The 12,798-nt window shown below is 38.8% G+C and overlaps 1 protein-coding gene across 4 annotated transcripts in view; it reads right to left on the bottom strand.

The window, feature by feature from the left end:
- Positions 1–287: 287 nt before the first annotated feature.
- SNTB2 (syntrophin beta 2) overlaps positions 288–12,798 on the bottom strand; it is a 102,316-nt gene continuing 89,805 nt past the window's right edge. The window contains exons 6-9 of one of the 4 annotated variants that reach the window (XM_060132466.1): positions 9,210–9,394; positions 7,088–7,387; positions 4,411–4,688; positions 288–2,620 (exon numbers count right to left, since the gene is read on the bottom strand). In XM_060132466.1, the coding sequence (XP_059988449.1) occupies positions 7,295–7,387; positions 9,210–9,394 (278 nt within the window). In that variant the 3' untranslated portion in view covers positions 288–2,620; positions 4,411–4,688; positions 7,088–7,294. Of the gene's footprint in view, positions 4,689–7,087; positions 7,388–9,209; positions 9,395–12,798 lie in introns of all 4 variants that reach the window. The other 3 variants (XM_060132467.1, XM_060132465.1, XM_060132468.1) reach the window with 3 other exon arrangements.

Raw genomic sequence — 12,798 nt, 5'->3', positions numbered from 1 at the left:
TGGGTGGTAGTGTTGTACCAAAGTTGACTTCCTGATTGGGAGGGCTGTAGGGTGGCAGTACAGGAGAATGTCCTTGTGTTTGTAAAGTACACACTAGAGAATTTAAGGGTGATGAGCATCATGGCAGAAAAAGACAAGAGAAGGTAATGGAACAAATGTGGTAAAATGTTAACAACTGGGAAATTTGGGTGACACGGATGTAGGAGTTCTTTGTACTGTTCTTAAACCTTTCCTGTTTAAGTTTGAAACTATTTTAACATTAAAAAATGAAAAAAAAAATACAAGTCTAAAAGCAGTTCTTTTATTTACAGTATAAAGGTTACAAAGGTATATATGTATTTATATATATAATACCCTTAAGTTGCAAATTTCATTGTAATGTACAATGCTCTATGTTGATGTGCAACTCAAGGGAAAGTGTTGTCTATGCATTATACTTACACAGTACACATAAAGCTTATTATTACGAACACAAATACTGCCCTGTTTTATGCCATGGGTTTTGATTTGGTAGTCTGGTGATGCCAGAAGACTTGAGACCTAAATTTTAAACAACACTTAAAAAGAAGTCTTGTTTAAATACAGGGTTCCAAAAGGAAGGAAAACACTAGATTATCACATACTTCTAATTCTTTGTAGAAGTGTCATCCTAGCTTTCTAAGTCTTAATACTTGAAAAAATGAGAGTTGCGTAGGACAGAATACATACAAGAGGGTATAATAAAAGTTTGCACAGATTAGCCAAAACAGGCCTTTATAGGTAGTGGTTTGCCACATTATTTTCTAAAGGACCTTGGGTCTGGTACCACAAGGGAAACAGATTCTTTGGGCACCCAGGTCTTATCACGCTGAATCCAATCCAACAGACTGTAAACATAACACTGGAGTCCTAACTAGAGAAAAACAATCAGAAATTGGTTCTTATGATAGGGCAGGTTTGCTTTAAGGTGTGAAGAGTATCATCAAGACTGATGATCCTGCCAAACCCAAAACTTAGTTTAGATCATTTCTCCTCCTCCAAATTCTGTTAATTCACAAAACAGAGGTGAAAAAATGTAACTGACACCCACCTGAACAGGACTGAGATAGAAGGAAAGCACTTCTTCCAACCTAGGAGGAACAGACACTTAACATGACAATACTTATGTGCTGGTTCCAATAGTATACAATCATTAGCACCTGATTGTCAAAGGGCAGGTTTAAAGTAAAGACCAAGACATTGAAGGCATGACCTAATTTGTGTGCACAACTCCAGGACTGAAAACCAAGGGGAAGGAGCCCATGAGACTGTGTTCCCTAAGCCATTCCAATCACTGACCTCTCAGGGCCTTTCTGGGCATGACAAAGGATGTTGCCTGAAAGGCTGCCTCTAGTGATAGATGGAAGGCAAGCTAGATGGAAAGGGACTGTTACTGAAGGAAAATATGGAAAAATTCACACAACTGCTCTTATTTTTTTTTAGGTGCCCTTTCTACTGAGTTTGAATGTCTGAGTGTTCTAGAATAAGTGGAATTTTGCTAAGTTTTAAATATCTTCATTATTTTGATCTCTCAAATGGAGCAACAGTCCATCTACCACATGTAAGGACTTTCAGCAAATGAGATGTTTAAAGGCTGCAAATGTGAAAATGACTGGGTCAGCACAATCTATAAAGTGGGTAGATGAAATATACATTTACCTTTTCTCTTTACAGTTAAAAGAAACTTTTCTTTAAAAAGACTTTCTCATTGATCCACTTTGGGCAATAGAGCTAACTTTTTGTCGTCGTTGTAATTTATCTTACTAAGGATATTCTACACTAGTCTCCTTCACAAACTAAAGCCTGATTTTGAATTAAAAAATGATGCATGATGAAAAGACCAACCTACTAAAATGTGCTTGGAGTTCTTTCATGCTAGCATGGATCAAAGACTGAGCATCCTTTTAAATATTTTCCAATTTGCCAGATAAGCAGAACTGCAGATATGCTTTGGTAAAAATATGAGGTGGTTAATTACTTAACCTCTGACTGATAAATAGATGGCATGGTGTGATTGAGAAGTAATGGATTATGTGCTACTTGAGGGCAGGAACTTTCTTTTGGACCTTTCAGAGTGCCTGTGCAGAACTGTACATTAATAAATGCTTATTAGATGAAAGAATCCATGAATTAATATATCATTAATTAGGTTTGCAGTTTCAAAAATTTCTCTAGGGTCCCAAAGAACCTTTTGTCTATTCGTAAGAGACTTCTATCACTTTGGAAGAGGTGATAATCAGGTTCCAAAGGTGTACATGTGACTAGGATAAAGAGGGACTCAAAAACTTTTGCATTTGTGTCAATGGCAGGGAAGTAAGATTATTACAAAACTGAGTAAAGTACTTACAGGACTCAGAAGTTAGAAATCTACCACAATACCTAATCTTACAATAAAATGAAGTATCATTTCTCTGTTATATCCTTTTAGTTTCAACTAATCTATTTTGTGGCAATTCAAGGATTACAGTTCATTTGGTAGATTTTTGTTGACTACAATCAAATGTTCATTGGAGAGCAAGCAATCATTTACAAACAGCATATTTATGCATTATATCAAATGTAGATTCACTTTTAAAACCAGAATATGCTTTGGTTCAGTCACCTAAAATGGAAAGGAAGAATAGAGGTGACAAGAAATTAAGCTCACGTTTATCAAGTTTATAAAAGAAGAAATCTTGTTAAAATATTTTTCAAGTTAATACACAACAACCATTCTTCCAGTTGGCAGTTTAACTAGTGTCAAAAAGAGACGTGTTCTATTGTCTATTAATTGTACCTTACTTTAACTTGAAATTATCACTGATCTGCTAGATGTGTGTATGTGTGTGCTTTAGAGAAAGGGTTTCAAATCAACCACTTAAGTAGTCTATTACTAGTATAAAATAAATTTCACTGAATATCCTTATACCATAGTAATAGCTATATTGCTCAAAACACATAATCCTGATATACAGCATAATTATTTTAGAATTGTCTGTCATCACACATTTATTGAGTGTCTCTATGCCCAGCACAGTGAAATATATAGCTTAAAAAGGGGGGCAGGGGTTGGGGGACTGCTGCTGTCAGTTTTTAAAGACAGTATATATAACAAAATAATTGTAGATTATCAAAAAATTAAAATAGGGACACAGAGAGAATGGTAGCAGATGTCAGAGTCCTCTACTTTGATCTAATGGAGAAAAAAAAAAAGCCACAATAAGAATTCAAATTTAAATGAAAGAGATTTCCAATCTCAAGGTAGGATATAATACCACCTGGCACGTAATATACGTGATAGAGATATATAAAACAAATGAATATGACTATAATCAAATTCAACTTAAAGTTTAAGCAGAATCCCAAAGAAGTCTCTTTTCCTTACACAGATATGCAGATCTCAATATGCTTTGAGACCAAAGAGATCCAGCATTTTACTTCATTGGATATTGAAAGAAAACGACCTTTGGCTTTCTAACCAGCCATTTCATTCATGGCGTCAACAATGGATGGCAGCGACATGAAAATGTATGCTAGATATTTGGATGGTTTAAATATTATGTACAATCAATAGCTTATAACCAGTGAAAATAATAAGAACATAATTCAGCATAAGTGTCTAAGATACAAAATAAGCAGAGAAAGTGCTTAAGTCTACAGGTCTTCCCTGAAAGCTTCAAATATGTTTAACTCTTTGAGTAAGTAGGGCTTCTAATAGATTTTGCATAGCAGCTTACATGATAATTTGAATTAAAAATATGGATATAAATTAAACAAGGAGACCTGGAGGTTCTCTCAAAATTAAAAAAATCCATTATAATCTTTTCTCAAAAGTGGACACACTTTTATCCATCAAAACCATTTACAATGAAATGTGTTTTTTCTAGGAGAAACATAGTCTTGTCCAGATTCCACACAGTTTAAATTTTTTTTAAAGAGTAAATTTTGGTTTATTAGCTAAGTGCATTTAATCAGCTGAAAAAAGCTTTGTTACCATTCTGTTAGGAGGATAAATTAAGAAAATAATCAGTAACAACTTTAATCATTTGTTGGTTAGAGTGATTTTTCCACTTATAAAAATATAATAAATAATTTGATCCCTCCTGCATGCAATAATTGTCAATAACAAACTTTGTGAGAGTACAGATGATAAAAACAAGCACTATCAGACTTTAGCTAGCCTAAAAAGTGCTAAAACATGGCTTTAAAATAGATGAATGCCATTTAAAGTAGTATTTTTGATTCCTGTACATGTCCCAATATTTAATCTGAAACTCTACTAGGTAGCTGAGTTTATAGTTACAACTACCTAATAAATACTGTATAAACATACATTAAAGTATTTCTTCATATAAAATATTAGATACTAATTTCCAGGTAAGATTTGTTTGAAGACTTCAGGAAAGGACTCACCTTTTCCAGAAAAAGTATAATTGAGCCTTTTCTTCCTTTCCTTTTTTTTTTTTTTTTTTTTTTCCGGGGGGAGAGGGAGCGGAGACGTTTTAGAGAATGAGGAGGAAGAATTTTCACACACCAATTGGCTGCTCGTAGGCCTCTGTGTGGAATGTGGAGAAGACGTCTAAGCCCCGGTTCCCGAGGGCACGAGGAGTGTCCATCGGAACGAGGGGGCACTACTATGCAGCTCCTTTCCACTCTACACATGGAAGCCCACCAGATTCTCAACAATTTTCCTATTTCAAAATGAAAAAGAAGTGAAAAGTCAGCTGTTCTATAAAAGATGTGAAATATCAAAAATGCCCCTCTTCAGTTATCACTTGAAAATAATTTGCCACATTCTGGCATCTTAATACAAAATACCTATTTATCAAGGCTGTCCCATTCATAAAAAGCACTTCATTTGTGGTTTGAAAATCCCACAAACACAATTAAAGAACAACCTGGTCACCCATGATTGGAAAGCTGCTGAAGTATGTTAAACAAGCAGCTGAAGGGCTCTTGCTCTTGGGGCGCTAGTGGTCAAAGGAAACCCTCCATACACTTTCATTTCACATCAAGACTCAAAAGATACTAGAAACCTATGGATCTTGGTGCTATGACAGCTAAAGCTTGAGCAAAATGAGCCGAAATGCACACAATGCTTACCTCTCCTGCCCACATTTTAATCATACCTTTTAACAGATCTTTTTCATAGAAGGAATGAGCAGCGTGGCTCAGAAGTTCTCCCAGAAAATATTCTCAGTGGCTTAGCCTTTCATACTAACACAGAAAACCTCACCAAATGGCTTTGCTGCAAAAGTCTGTGACTGCATTGTTCGACTTCTCAGATTAATAATACTCTCACTGCCAAAAGTGTCTAAGCTCCCTTATCTGAGGGTATTGTGTGTTGAAATTCTGCTTCCAGAAACCATAGCTGGATCTTCAAGATTCTTTCTTCTCTGATTTGCAAACGTATGCCAGATGGAACCAAACTTAGATTTATGAATTTTCAAAACATAAAAAAGCTCTTAAAAGATATATTCTCGTCTAGATTTCAATTTCCAGTTTTAAGTAGATCAGACTTTGGGGACTGGAGCTGGGGGAAGAACTCATTTATGGGGCAGAGGGAAGACAATGAGGTTACAATGTCCAACTAGAACTCTCTCTGCTCATGAGTCTGCTCTTTTATATGTCCCACCTATAGGTCAGTCTGCACTCAAACCAAATAGCTCTTGCTTTGCAAATAGTACATTTGTGGGTTTTTGGGTTTTTTTTTCTTTTTCATCTTTGGACTGCTACCCTTCTCCACCCTCCATAGTGCTCACGTCCTCTTATGGCATTCCTGATAACTCTAGTAAATGAGAACTATTCCTAGAACTTTCTTCAGAGAGCAGAGAGAACATCAAAGTCAGTGTTACCTTTTCTTTCAGATCTGGGGACTGTGCTAACCTTGACATTTTATATAGCTATTATACTATTTTAAATGTTTTCAGATACATACTCCTTCATAATTAGGAAAAAGCAGCTGAGTTCTCCAGTACCACAAAATCAGCAATCTTACTGCTGCTATGTCCTAATGATGATATCTGACAACGCTTAGCAAAGCCCAGGTAGCTGTTCCATGGTCTCATCACCCTGCCCATTGTAGGATGCATCACTGAGCCAGCACTGAATTAGAGTTGCTGACGGATGCCACTCTGTTGCCACAGAGGGAGAGGGCCAGGGCCAGGATCCTGCATGGGCTCACACAGCTCAAAGCAATGTGCCATGATGTTTGTGCTAAAGAGCAAGCTGGCTTCACTGACAAAGTGTACTCTTTCAACAAGCTGGCTCTCCAGGATTTGTCTTCCTTAAAGAGATCTGCCAACTAAAAAAGATACCGCACTAAGGAAACCCACCGCAAAAATTATTCTTCAATATTAGATAGATGATCTCCCTGGAATGGCAGTGATATCCAGTCATTCAAACTAATAAAGCTCCACTAACCCTAACCAAAGGCACATTTGGTAAGCAATAAAAAATGGCTTAGGCTAAAATGAGGATTTTCTTTTAAAATAAATCTTATCCCCTGGCTCCTACAAAAGATAGATCAGAAAATCCTAAAACAAGCAAAACTTTTCTTTCAAAGCAGTGGTTTCCAACTTGTTTTTCAAGTTGGTCACTACTAGAAAGGGAGTGGAAGGCAAGGTAAATCAAATCTTGCAAGTTCTAAGTCTTAAAGTTAGCACTTATGAGTGGCAAAGCTTGTGATGCAGTGGGAAGTGATGGCCAGGGTGGGATGCAGGGAGAGCCATGACAGATGAAGAACCCTTTGGTGATGCAATTCAAGGACTTCCTAGGGTAGAACGAGTAAGTGAAGACAGTAAAATCCAACAAAATGTATAAACTATATGGAGTGACCAAGAAGCACGGGCTGCTGCAAACTAGCACCTGGTTAGAGATAGCTGTCCTAAGCAAAAGATCAAGGCTAAGCCTGAAACAAATCCTATTGGAAGAAGAAGAAAAAGAAAAAAAAAGAAACTATTAGATGTTTGATTATGTCCAAAAAGAAAAAGAATGAGCCACCCTTCTTATCAAGGGAAATAAACCTAATTACTTAGAAACCACATTAGGAAACTAGACAATAAATCAACAGCCTTATTTTGCAGCTTACTAGAGTCCTAGAATTTCTGGCAAGGTAGTTTGAAAAAGGCAAGCTCTTCTTTAAACATGGTTACAGTTCAGCAGTGATTTGTAGGTCCTTGTCAAGGCACTGTGCTGGAGGAGAGAGCAAAGAGCTTTCTTTTTGTGCTTTTTTTTTTTTTTTGAGGTGGAAATACTTCTTGTGACATTCAAGGCTCTTTACTGATTTTTTTGCTGCTCATACAAGCAGTCCCATGCGAGTGACTTTGGCCGACAAGAATGTGTGCAACACAAATACTATCGGCTTCGGACAGGAGTGCAGGTCCATGGTCTGTGGAGAAAGGACATTAATTATCACTGCTATATACAGATGCTTTAATAAACAAACATGCAAAATAAACAAATTTGGACATGATGTTCTACTTTTTAAAAAGAACTTGGATAATGGATGTGCCAGATTTATGGCAACTCTTCGGAACTTAGAGCCGCAAATGGAAGTGTACTCTGAAGTAAGGTTATTCTATGTCAAAATTAAACACCAGTGTGAAATTTCACATCCACAATTAGGACACTATTGGTGGTGTACTAGATTTCACCATGCCACGTAGGAAGATGTAAAGGAAAGAGGAATATCCTATATGGAAACCACTGACTGTAAGTATATTTCCCAGGGGGAATCACAGTAAATTCAGCTGAAGTGTGACCATCTATGTGTATGATTTTTGATACCCCTTATCGGTTTGTGGTGGGAATGACAACCCTTGAAGCTAGTTGGGAGGGCTAGTTATACCTTTCTAAGCACAGGTCTCTAATTTGGACAGCTGACATCAGATGAACAGGCTTTTGAAGTCCATGGCTATCCATAGTTTCCTAAAGGTTCATCATTTATTTTTTTATTTTTATTTTTTTTAAGGTTCATCATTTAAAATAAGATTTCTAGGGCTTCCCTGGTGGCGCAGTGGTTGAGAGTCTGCCTGCCAATGCAGGGGACACGGGTTCGTGCCCCAGTCCGGGAAGATCCCACATGCTGCGGAGCGCCTAGGACCGTGAGCCATGGCCGCTGAGCCTGCGCGTCCGGAGCCTGTGCTCCGCAACGGAAGAGGCCGCAACAGTGAGAGGCCCGCGTACCGCAAAAAAAATAAATAAATAAATAAAAATAAAATAAAATAAGATTTCTAGCCACAGTTTTCTCATTTGGAGTTTGAACTTCATTATCCCTAAGATCTGTTTCAGTTCTAAAATTTCAAGATTCTGTTTTTCAAATTTACACCTATCGTGACTGTGTCAATGGACATAAGATTTCACGTATAAGACAAGACTTGAACTACTGGCTCAATACTGATAAGAGAGAAAAGGCATGACTTTGACTTCTTTATCATGATTTCTGATTTCTAAAGTACACTTGACACACTTCTCTAGTTCTCCAAGGGGACTCATGAATTCCTGTTGATATTTCCTTTAAAGGACAAGGAAGTCAAAAAAGATGATGGCGGGCTTCCCTGGTGGTGCAGTGGTTGAGAGTCCATCTGCCGATGCAGGGGACACGGGTTCGTGCCCCGGTCTGGGAAGATCCCACATGCCGCAGAGCGGCTGGGCCCATGAGCCATGGCCGCTGAGCCTGTGCGTCCGGAGCCTGTTTTGCGCAACGGGAGAGGCCACAACAGTGAGAGGCCAGTGTACCGCAAAAAAAAAAAAAAAAAAAAAAAAAAAAGATGATGGCTGTATGTACATATCTCCATATCTTTTTTTTCTGATCAGCAGAATTTCTGTAGCAACTGTCACTTTATTACTTTTAACTCTTATCCCAACAAATTGCTGATAATATCAATGGATAGAATTCATTTATTAAAGTTTGCCAGGTTTAGTATTTTGTACCTTATATTTGTTAAAAGCCTGTTTCTTAAAATGGCTATTTATTTTTTCTTTCTAAAATTCAAACAAAACTTTTAAAAAAGGGAATGATTTCCTAATGTGGGAAAAAAACCAGTGAAACCCCAAAACCAAACCCATGCATCTTTGAAAACTGAAGAATTTCTTGGCTCCAAATGGAATATCAGTCTGTAAGCCCATAATTTTCTATAGAAGAGGTAAGAAGCAATAGGAAGAAAGAGAATACCTATTAGAATAAACATGTTTTTCAGAAACACGCTTACCAGTTCTCCCTCAGGACCACCAAAATCCAGATACAGATTTCTGATGCCATCATCAGCAGACATTTTCAGCCTTTCGAAGGGGTAGCGGTACAATATGCTGCTGGAACCTCCATTTTCCCTGGAGATAGTGAACCCACTTTCATAGTGGACAGTGAGTCTTACCTCTTGGCCATTTAACGTGCAGCCTATTGAAGACAAGAAAAAACATCATTAATAAAGTTACTACTTCAGTTAGAAAGTGATAAAGGCTTCTCCTGACTTCTAAAAAGGGAAAAGAATCTTCTTGAGAATGTGTGATACCTAACCTATTTGGAACATCCTGAAGTGAGTCTTGTTTTGGTCACTCAAGTCAACATCTTATTTGAGATGAGGAAGAATTTCCGTAACTTTCCTCGACATCTGATCTGATTCAGTTCAATTCAGTGAGTACCAAGTGAATACTTGTGCTGACAGTAGGCTGTATATGGTACTGGAAAAGAAGAGGTATGGTCCCTGCTCTCAACACCTCACAAACGACAGACATAGACATGAAATCCCTAACTGCTTAAGGTAGATGGTATAGAACATGACTGAACACCAAACTGAATAAGGCCAAAGTCAAGGAAAGGTTTCCTGGAGATGGACTTGAGAAAGGCCCTAAAAAACGGTCACACTTGATAGGTAGTGAGAAGTAAGAATAAGGTTTCAAGTGGGCAAGAAGGAGGAACAACCAAAGGAGAAACAGCACCTTTCAGGGTAGTAACATGGATTGGTTGGTATTTGAGAAGTCACACTGTCAGTCCTATCAAAGATAAAATTCAGAAGATATATCTGAATTGATGGGACCAAAAAAACCGATCATCAAGACAGGCAAATGTCTTCTGTCAAGACTGGTGAAGTCCCTGTTTCACTAACACTTGAGCAGTTTTGTTGTCAGTACAGAGGCTACAAGTGAAAGGCCCTCTGCGACATGGGAATTAACATAGTCCTCTGAGAGCTGAGTTTACAATCACCTAAAGGACCAGAGTTGAGTGAGGCTTGGTCACTGTGAACAGGAAGAATGGCTCCCAAACAAGCAAGTCCTCATACTCAGACCAATGTATCCTTGCGCTGGACACGAAAAACACTCAATTAGTCAAGGCAGCTGGCATGTTCAAGAAATAAGGCAAAGGAATAACAAATATTGGCAGTGTCCCTTTTCAGCACTACTCGAATAGGAGAGTTTTGAACAGTGAACTTTGAATATTAATTACCTTCAGAAAAGGAACCTGCTTGGGGAGGACATGGATAAAATTAACTACCTGTGGAAGTAATCTAATGCAATAATCTCTAAATGACTGGCTGAGGGGTTTGGAAGGAGAACAAAAAGATCCCAATCAAGGCAACCAGGGTACAGTTTTCAAGAGAATTTTGTTCTATTAGTATCCCTGAAGCTATAACTTAGTAGGGTATTGAGGTCTGATGAGAAGAGACGGGTCAGTTCTAGTCTAGAAAAGAAATGCTCAAAGAATGAGGTCCACCCAAGTCCTTACAGCACTGGCTGGAGAAGGTCCAGTGCAGGCAGGGGAGGATTTCTGCCTGCAGGTGTGTCCCTAGTGGAGCGAGATCTGGCCATCAAAGGCAGCCATCAAAGGCAAGCCATTAATCCTCAACAAGCTTTTTGTATAAGAGATTTCTTAAATGTTCTGCTTAGGATTGTTTCCCCTCAGGAGGGAAGGAAAGGAAAGGACAGCAAATGTCAGTGTCTGTGTGTGTTACTTTAAAAAAAACAGAATACTGTTTAAGATTACCTCAACCTTGAAAAGGAGAAGTAAAGGTCATACTGAGTATGTTTAGGTTTAGAACTCAGTTTGTCGAAACTTATAATACCAGATAATTTTGAATGAGAATATGAACTGGCCATAAAAATGTTGTGCCTAATAGTCTTAGTTAAATGGCTTCTCCCTGAATAGTAATAAAACAGTTGAGGCAATGTGATTGCCTCACCCTCAGAGGGTCTCAGGAGTAATGAACCAAAGAGAAATAAGCCTCTCACTCTGATTTTAATGGGGGCGGTGGGGGTGGGGGGGGTGGGGGAGGGAGGGAGGGAGGGAGGGAGGGAGGGAGGGAGGGGGAGAGAGAGAGAGAGAGAGAGAGAGAGAGAGAGAGAGAGAGAGAATGTGTGTTTGTGTGTGTGTGTGAGAGAGAGAGAGAGAGAGAGAGAGAGAAGGGCAGGCACCTATGAGAAGTGGCCCTATTCTGATGGGACAGAATCTGGGCCTCATTAACAAAGCTCTGAGCTGGTCCAGGTGGCTTATTATAACCATTCTGATGTCTTTTTTTAAAAAATAAATTTATTTATTTATTTATTATTTTTGGCTGTGTTGGGTCTTTGTTGCTGTGCGCGGGCTTTCACTAGCTGCAGTGAGCGGGGGCTACTCTTTGTTGTGGTGTGAGGGCTTCTCATTGTGGTGGCTTCTCTTGTAGAGCACGGGCTCTAGGCATGCAGGCTTCAGTAGTTGTGGCACACGGGCTCAGCAGTTGTGGCTCGTGGGCTCTAGAGAGCAGGCTCAGTAGTTGTGGCACACGGGCTTAGTTGTTCCGCGGCATGTGGGATCTTCCTGGTCCAGGGATCGAACCCGTGTCCCCTGCATTGGCAGGCGGATTCTTAACCACTGCGCCACCAGGGAAGTCCCCATCCTGATGTCTTGATTCAACTAAAATCCTTTTGGAGGACTATAAATCCACTATCCACCTCAATTTAGAGATAAGAAGTGGTAAGAAATTTTTTTTTTTGGCTGCGCCTCATGTCATGCACGGTATTAGTTCCCAGACCAGGGATCGAACCCGCGCCCCCTGCAGTGGGAGCACAGACTCCTAACCACTGGACCACCAGGGAATTCCCAATGGTAAGAAATTTAATATACTAATTTTACTGACAGGGTAGTTATTAGAAATATTAAAAGACACACAACAGCAGCATTCAAGGACAATCATAGGACATCAAATATTGAAGTTTAAAAGAGAGGAAGAAACTACAGTTTTTGAGGTAATCAAGGGAAGGAGATAAACAGTCAGCACTCAGAAGTGGGTGCTTTGTGCTCTTTGTGTCGGGTACATCGTGGATTGATGGTGGGCAGAGCTGAAGATAAGGGAAGCAACCTCATGAGCCTGGACTCAGAATAATCTGAAAACATACATGAAGACTAACTGTCCAGTGGAATTGTGAATTATGTTTTAGTTTTTTTGGTTTGTTTGTTCATTAATTCATTATTCATATTAAAAAAAAATTCTCTGCTCTCATAAGGCAGCAGAGAAGACAGACAGGTAATCACAACTAATCTATACTGGAAAAAAAATGGTTTTGAGGACATATTATGTGTCAGACACTGTGTTAGGTGCAGGGAGATACAGAGCTGAACAAAAGATGGTTCCTGTTTAGACAAGTGAGAAAGAAAAGGAAATATGGATACAGCAGAATGAAGTAAGTGCTATAATAGAGAAATGGACAAAATACTGTGGGAGGATAGAGGAGGGGGAAGTAGATAAACTCTGGGGAATTGGAAAAGGCTTAATAGAGGTACTATTTCAGTTAGGTTTAATAAAAAGTACTTTGTTGGGTGTGTACTGT

The sequence above is a fragment of the Lagenorhynchus albirostris genome, chromosome 19 (genome assembly GCF_949774975.1).
Source record: "Lagenorhynchus albirostris chromosome 19, mLagAlb1.1, whole genome shotgun sequence".
Taxonomy (NCBI): domain Eukaryota; kingdom Metazoa; phylum Chordata; class Mammalia; order Artiodactyla; family Delphinidae; genus Lagenorhynchus; species Lagenorhynchus albirostris.
The sequence above is the reverse complement of the archived record's forward strand: the minus strand, read 5'-3'. Positions and strand labels throughout refer to the sequence as shown.